At 40.5% G+C, this 8,023-nt stretch overlaps 1 protein-coding gene across 1 annotated transcript; it reads left to right on the top strand.

Annotated features, from left to right (window-relative positions):
• The first annotated feature begins 702 nt into the window (after positions 1–702).
• LOC128262907 (T-box protein H15) lies at positions 703–7,752 on the top strand. The gene is made up of 4 exons (XM_052997486.1): positions 703–1,172; positions 3,282–3,783; positions 4,920–5,205; positions 5,915–7,752. Exons 1-4 carry the CDS (start codon positions 977–979, stop codon positions 6,731–6,733), a joined length of 1,803 nt encoding a protein of 600 aa, XP_052853446.1. The 5' UTR covers positions 703–976; the 3' UTR covers positions 6,734–7,752.
• Positions 7,753–8,023: the final 271 nt, after the last annotated feature.

The raw sequence follows: 8,023 nt of genomic DNA, 5'->3' as shown, positions 1-8,023 counted from the left end.
TGTTCTTTGCTCAAATCGCATAAATTCTATACGCCTGATTGCAATAACCTTGACTCAAGGTCCATGTCCTTGCAGATAAATAAAAAATAATATCCAAAACCAGCAGGATGCAACTGCAGAAAAAACAGAGAGAAAAAAACTCACTCAAAAAACGATTGAGTGATCTGCGGAACGTGTTGGAAACGAAATGAAACAGCCACTCAAAACGGAAGATGGAAGAAACCGTCAGAAGAGGAGATAACAGGAAACGGAATGCGACGACAACGGCGAAAAGTTGTATAAAAAAAGAGGCAACGAAAAACCGCAAGCGAAACGTTGGCACTTCATAAATGGGCGAGAAAGAGAGGCGAAGAGAGACGGCTATAGGGAGGTGCATGAGTGCAAGCGAGAGAGCCCAAAAGCGCCGACATTTTTAATTGTAAATGAGTTATGACGCTCTCGTAAGAGAGAGAGGAGAGGAAAAGAGAAAGTTGCTGACAGCGCCTCTCTCTGTCGCACGTCGACTCCCCCGCCGCTTTTCCGTTTGGAAAACGTTTTCACTCAGAGCTGGGAATAGGGCTGTCCCACTCGCACTTGGTTTCATATTGCTCGAAATACGGTTGTCCCGCTTGCACTGGGGTGTACCATAAGCGGGAAAACTGGTTTTCCGAGTTTTGTGCCTGCCGTCGTTTTTGGCTTCTCAGCGGCAACAATTTCCTGACACAATTCAGTTCAACGTCGCCTGCCTTCCGTTGCGCACACACTCAGTCCGCGAGATACTCAGTTCGCGTGCGCCAAAGATAGAGAGATACAAAGATACAAACAGCAGAAAAGATACAGATACAAAGCGTAGAAAGCCAATCTACAAAGTGCTGAAAATGCAGCTTGCTTTATAAGTGCCAAGTGTTGACAAGTGTCCAGATACAGTATATCGAAATACCTGAAAAAAACAGGTGTCCAGCTAAATCCTCGCTAAAGAACTACAAGTACCCACAAAATGCTGGTCGGTTCGCATCCGTATCTGTGCAACGGCGTTCCCGTCGCCCCCGCAAATCCCGCTGCCAATGGCAGTGCGCAAACCACAACGACGACGGCCAGCAAAAGTGCCGCCGGCTCAGCGACGGACTTCTCCATCGCCGCCATAATGGCCCGCGAAGATGCCTCCAGTCGGGAGTCCTCCATTCGCAGTGCAAGTAAGTAGAGATACATTTCGAAATTACTTCAAATCAGGGATAATTCAGAAAAACCATCAAAATGTAGTTAGAAGCAATATGTCCCGGAAAACTATTAAATTATATGAGTTACAGGCTCTTAAAAGCTTTCAACCAAAATGTATCTTATAGATACTTAATGATAGTTGGTTGTTTTTCATTTGTAATAAGTGAGCATAAGCAAAAGCATAAGATTTCTGAGCTTTAAGGAATAAATCTTTTTTGGATAGTTATGGGTCAAGTGTATCTTAAAGATACTTTCCACAAATGAACCAGATATTTGTGTTTCAAGGAAGCAACTACAATATCTATTGCCAACTTCATTTATCAAAGCTTCAGAGGCATAACGCAGTTTAATAAGCCATGCAAAGTAGCTTGTTTCTCTTAAAATATTTAAAAAATATTTATTATTATTGATTTACCAGTCAGAATTCTTTTTTATAGCATTTGAAATGTGATAAAAATGATTTAACTCAAAATAAAAGGTGTCTCTACGATACTATTTAGAACTTCCATCTCAACAACACAAAAATGAGTATTTTATGGACACAAGTCAAAAACAAAAACATACAGCAGTATTTCTAAATCGATTTGATAAAATATTTAAAAGCAAAAACATATTGAAACGCAAAGCTTTTGTTATAACAAAGGAATAAACACATCAACAAATCAACGCCCTAAAATAGAAACGCACACTTGACCGGCAAATGCAAAAATTGTTAGCCACAAGACAATCGCTAATTGATTGCACAACAAATCGATTAAATTACTGTTGTCGCTTTGGGTGCGCAGACTTCCATTTAATTGCCATTGACAATTAGCAGGCGTTCGAGCCAAGTTCAAATAACTAGTTCTCTGTGGCCGACGGCAATCGCATTTAAGCCAAGCCAAAGATCGCGGATCAGATGTTCATATATTAAAACTGAACACTTGCAGCGCTCATTTATAGCTGACAATATGCAAATTGTGCACAGCAACTAATCGCGTGGAATTCATATTTCTGTCGGACGCTAACAAAAGCTGCTAATTATGTTAATTAATTTTCAACAATGTGCTTCATATTATTAATTTTACGAGGCGCAGAAAATTAGCGACGGCCAAAATCAAAATCAAAATCAAAACAAAGCCAAAGCGAAGTCGCTGTGAGGTGTTCATATTTTACGATCTTTTATCAAATATGCAGCTTTTTTAATTTTATATTTTGTTTTGTTTATTTCTTTGTCGTTTCATTTTTTTTGCCGTCGTTTTCCGTTTGCTTAGTTAGCGTTTTAACACCTACCGTCTGGGCTCACCTATACAAAAACGAGCTTGTTGGTTTGCCCAATCATTTCGCTATCGTGTCGGCTTGAAAATGGAAAGCGTACGCGACATTTCGCCTAGGGCTGGCCCCAAAAAAAAAAAAGTTATTCATCAACTTGCATACACCTTGAAGCCCTACACTTTTGTTTATGCAATGGAAAAGAGCAATCGCAGCTAGAGCTGCGGGCTGTTTAATTGACAATTTGTGTTCAGTTTGCCAATTAAGCGAGCGCTCGTCTCATTGTCTCATTGTAACGCGAAGCGAAGCGGAAACTCCAAGAATATGAGACGACTCCACGCTGTCTGCCGCGAAATCAGCTCCACCAGTCAATGTTGTCAACAGTGAAACGACCTCAGTTTGGCCAAATGCACAGCGGAAAAGTCTGAGGGAAATTCGGAAAATATATCCAGATTAAGTGATACAAAATTCATTTTAAAAAGCCTTGGTTTTTATAGTTTAAAAGTGATTTGAGAGGTTTTTAAACTGCAATGTGCATTTTATATCTTACAGTTTACAAGTATTAATAAATAAAATTTCAGAATTAAAATTTGTATATTGCGTCAAAATTATTATTATTAAGAAGTAAATATATATAAAAGCTACATTTATTTTATCACAAAATGTGTTGATTGACTTAATTTAACTTGTATAAAAATCATGACATGTTTTCCGTATTTTAATTAGATTTTTTCGCCTCTGTGCTTTGTTTTCATTTAACTTAAGCTCAAACACAAAGCCTGCAATTCACATTTAATTTTCAATTTTCGCTTTTCCTTCTTGTGTCATTTAAGGTCCCATTTCGGTGGAGGATGAGGTTGACGTTGATGTGGTTGACTGCAGCGATGCCGAGGAGCCGCCGACCAAGGCCCGACGTTTGAACCACCATCAGCACCACAATCACAATCACCACCACCACCATCAGCACCACAATCACAATCACAATAACAACAATCATAGCAACAGCAACAACAACAACAACAATAACAATAATAATGTGGCACACAAGAGTCGCAACAGCGCCGGCGCCGTGGCACAAACAACAGCTTCCGCCGAATCGCAGCTAAATACCAGCTCGACGAGCAGCCAAGGACGCTGCTCCACGCCGCCCCAATCGCCGGGCACGGAGGACAGTGAGGAGCGTTTAACACCCGAACCGGTGCAGAAGGCACCCAAAATCGTTGGCTCCTGCAATTGCGACGAACTGAAGCCGGTGCAATGCCACCTGGAGACCAAAGAGCTGTGGGATCGCTTTCACGATCTCGGCACCGAGATGATCATCACCAAAACGGGCAGGTAAGCATCCAAAACAATCAACTATCCATCCATCAGTCAATCATTCAGTCAGTCGGCAGTGCAAACAGGCATTAGTTTAAACGGGCCAACAACGTGGGAGAGTTTGGGTGGTGAAAGGGGTGGCTTAACAATATTTAGAGTTGAGTTTATCACTAGAAATTTTTTATGAATTATGGCCAATTTTTTAATTTCATTTTTAAAGTCAAGAAATATTTCTTTAACTCGAATTTATTTGTTTAAATGACAATTATCTTCTTTTCATATATTTTTTAATTTAAATAAATGGTACTTTGCATTCAAAAGAAAAACATAAAGTATATGAAATCTTTACATATTTAAAAATTTCTTTATTTCCAAATCAACTGTCTTCGTGTCTCATCATTAAAACTGTTCTCCTTAAGTCAGCCTTTATGTTCTTGGGCATCACCATAAATTGGCTTGCCAAATGGTTTGCGATGTCAACAAAAATTTCATGCCATCTCAGGGATGGTGTGTGTGGGGTCCTGCTCTGAAAAGGAAACTGTGCCAAAAAATCGACCAATTTGTTTACCTGCAGGCGAATTTTCTGCACCTAAAAGTGAGATGAGAAGAGAGGAAAATCAGAGCTATGGGCGTTGCTGTTGTCAGCGGGGTAATGGGAATGGGAACAAGTTCAATCCACATGACCACGGGTTGTCCACACCTTTGCTCCCACACACACCTGACCACACACACACAGGTCACACCGACAGATAGATAGGTACACTACACGCTCCTTAATGATATTGTAAAAATCACACCTCGGAGTTGCAGACATCAGGGCGGTCCCAGTTGCTCGCCCTTTTTCGGCCCGAGGTTATGTCACCGACTTTGGAGGGACATTAAACCACAGGATATAGAAAAGAGGATGCACATTATACACTTTTTTTCTACTTTGACTAAAGGGAGGAAGAGTTTCGCTTTTGTTGTCATTGTCTGCACTTGTCAAAGCAGGGAAAATGTGAGAGAAAATAGAGGAAAATAAAGTAGAAGCCCCAGGTTGGTGGGCCATAAATTCCCGACTTAACTGGCTGTGTGGGGCAATGCCAACGGCAATGTACCAAAATATTGAATAAAAGAAAGAAATCTAATCGAGCGCTTTTGTGTCCTCTTTTCAGACGCATGTTCCCCACTGTGCGCGTCAGTTTCTCGGGTCCGCTGAGGCAAATCCAGCCCGCCGATCGCTACGCCGTGCTGATGGACATCATTCCCATGGACTCGAAGCGGTATCGCTACGCCTACCATCGGTCCGCTTGGCTGGTGGCCGGCAAGGCCGACCCCGCCCCCCCAGCCCGCCTCTACGCCCATCCCGACAGCCCCTTCAGCTGCGAGGCGCTGCGCAAACAAGTTATCTCCTTCGAGAAGGTGAAGCTGACTAATAACGAAATGGATAAAAACGGACAGGTGAGTTGCGATACTTGGATCCTGAGATACTCAGTTACTCTGAGACTCTAAAACTCTGAGACGTTCAGATGCTGAGGTAGCGATTAGCCGCGAGTGCTAAATGATTGATAATTTTGCAACACGGGTGTATGCATACATATAAAGAAATATTTGCCTAGTTGGCACAAGTTGGCTAAAAGTTCTTGGTTGACTAATCTTAGTCATGTGGCAGAAAAAGAAAATTTGTAAAGTATTTAAAGGAACTTGAACCTATTTTTAATCTTTTATTTAAACGATTTCAGCAGATTTGTTTAGTTAAATTACTTTTTATGCTTCCCTTTATTTAAAATCAAAAAACAAGTTACTTTTCATCTGTCTTATAAAATTTATACTTAAATAATCTTACAAATTATTACGTGGACAAGTTTCTTTTATTGTAGTTTTATTATTAGCTGGAGCTTATTTAATTTTCTGCGTTTACAAATACAAAGTTGTCACTTTGAAGAACGGAGAATTTCAGTAACAAGGTTTACTTTTATTATAAGAATTACAAAGAAGGCTAGAACTTCTCACTATACCAATTATATTTTAACTAAACATTCTACATGTCATTAAAATTACTTTAATAGGGCTTATCAATCATTTACCTCACTCTCCTAGTACCCAGCCACATAATTTTCAATCGACTTACTACAATGAAACCCTCTCCCATTTCTCTATCCATTTCCAGATTGTTTTGAACTCGATGCACCGATACCAGCCCAGGATTCACTTGGTGCGTTTGAGCCATGGCCAGAGCATTCCGTCGAATCCCAAGGAACTGCAGGACTTGGACCACAAGACCTACGTGTTCCCGGAAACGGTGTTCACGGCGGTGACGGCCTACCAGAATCAGTTGATCACCAAGCTGAAGATCGACTCGAATCCGTTTGCCAAGGGATTCCGCGACTCCTCCCGCCTCACCGACTTCGATCGCGATCCCATGGAGGCACTGCTGCTGGAGCAGCAGCTCCGTTCGCCACTGCGTCTGTTTCCCGATCCGCTGATGCAACAGTTTGCCGCCCAAGGCGATCCCTCCTCGATGGCCCTCTTTGAGAAGGCCCGCCAGCATCTGCAAATGTTCGGCGGCAATTCACCGTACGCCCAGCTGATGATGCCACAAATGTACCAGGCGGCTGCGGCGGCAGCGGGACCACCACCACCGCCGCCGGGACTGGGCGCCTTCCACATGTTCCAGCAGCAGTGGCCGCAACTCACCGCCGGTTTCTTGGCGAGCGCCAATCAGCAGGCCGCCGCCGCTCAAGCTCAAGCGCAAGCGCAGGCGCAAGCGGCCGCCGCTGCAGCGGTAATGGCCGCCAACCGGACGCCGCCGCCCCCGCCTACCGCATCCACGCCCTCGTCGACGTCGTCGGGATCTCCATCGCCCGATATGCGACCGCGGCAATATCAGCGGTTCAGTCCATACCAGCTGCCCGGCGGTCAGGGGCCGCCCACCTCCGCCGCCGGCTCTCCGCCCGTCGTAACCGCCTCCCGCAGCCCCGCCCACTAGGCTAGCAAGCTGCCCCTGCCCCCAAGTTCTTGCCACGAGCAGTATTAAAAACAAAACACATTGAGGCTAGAAGTTGTCTAAAGTAAAACTATTGCAGTGAAGGTAAAACAATACTTTTAAAAGTTGCGAACAAATATTGAAAAAAGTATTTATATATCTCATAAAGATTTTTTTTTACGTAAAACTTTTATTTTTAATTGAAAAGATAACCTAAATAAGAAATTTTTAAAGTTTCGTTCATTTGATTTTTGTGACAAAGACCCAAGTTACTAAGTGTGTAAAAGCTAAATGCAAATAAAAAAAACCACATTTCTTGCATTTAAATTATATATATATAATTTCTTTAAAAACTTTATGACATCAAATTTTAAATTTTAGACAACTTCCAGACTCAGTGCAAACGGAACAAAAAAAAAACTAAACCTCGTTTTGAATGTTGTAAATTATTTGTTGTTTATATGAAAAGCAAAGAAAACATTTCTCTCTATTTGTTGTAAAAATTTTAAATTATTTATAAGCTGTACAGTTTTTCTCACTTTCCCCTAGAGAATTTTTGTAATTTAGTTTTATTTATTGTACAAATGTTTCAATGTTGTTCAAAAACTCATCTCAGTGTAAAGTTAGAACGAAATTCACTCAAAAACTATGCAAACACAAGAAAAAAAAAACAAATTAATATATATAAATAAAAACGCTGCACGATTGTAAACTATATGTATGTAGCTATATATAGTGTAAACATTAACCGTTAGTTATGCTATTACATCTAAAGATATATTTATAGTATTAACAATAAATTCATAGACGCTTCAGTTAGTTCTATTTATCCGGCGAAAAGGAGAAGATTTATTTAGCATAAATTAGAAGAGAATAAAACCATAATCTGTATTCAATGTGAACGCTAAAAAAAAGTGAAAACACGAAAAATATTTAAACAAAAATTATCAAACAAAAAACACACACAAAAAAAAACACAAACATATAAAAACAAATCAAAAATAAATAAAAATATGTGAACCAAAATATAACAAAGGATTTCTTACTTGGGGAATATTTTTAGATTGGATTATTTTAATTATTATTTCACTTTATTGCACTTTCAAGTGCTCTAATTTCTTTTATTATACTCGTATTTTTTTATACTTTTAATTTGAATTAATTTCCAACCATTTTCCCCACCATCTCATGTTTCTTGGAGTCTCAAATTACCCGCTTCTTCTCCTCTATAAAAAATACTCCACATAAATTACGCATTATAATGCCCTAGCAAACACTTCACAGCTATGCAAA

This window comes from Drosophila gunungcola, unplaced genomic scaffold, assembly GCF_025200985.1.
Source record: "Drosophila gunungcola strain Sukarami unplaced genomic scaffold, Dgunungcola_SK_2 000001F, whole genome shotgun sequence".
Classification (NCBI taxonomy): domain Eukaryota; kingdom Metazoa; phylum Arthropoda; class Insecta; order Diptera; family Drosophilidae; genus Drosophila; species Drosophila gunungcola.
Note: the sequence above shows the minus strand (reverse complement) of the source record. Positions and strands in the feature narration are given on the sequence as shown.

Bases quoted from the DNA above. Each gene is read 5' to 3' on its own strand.
- LOC128262907 (XM_052997486.1), top strand. From the start codon at position 977: ATGCTGGTCGGTTCGCATCCGTATCTGTGCAACGGCGTTCCCGTCGCC. The intron at 1,173-3,281 runs GTAAGTAGAGAT...GTGTCATTTAAG, and splicing joins GTCCTCCATTCGCAGTGCAA to GTCCCATTTCGGTGGAGGAT. The intron at 3,784-4,919 runs GTAAGCATCCAA...TCCTCTTTTCAG, and splicing joins ATCATCACCAAAACGGGCAG to ACGCATGTTCCCCACTGTGC.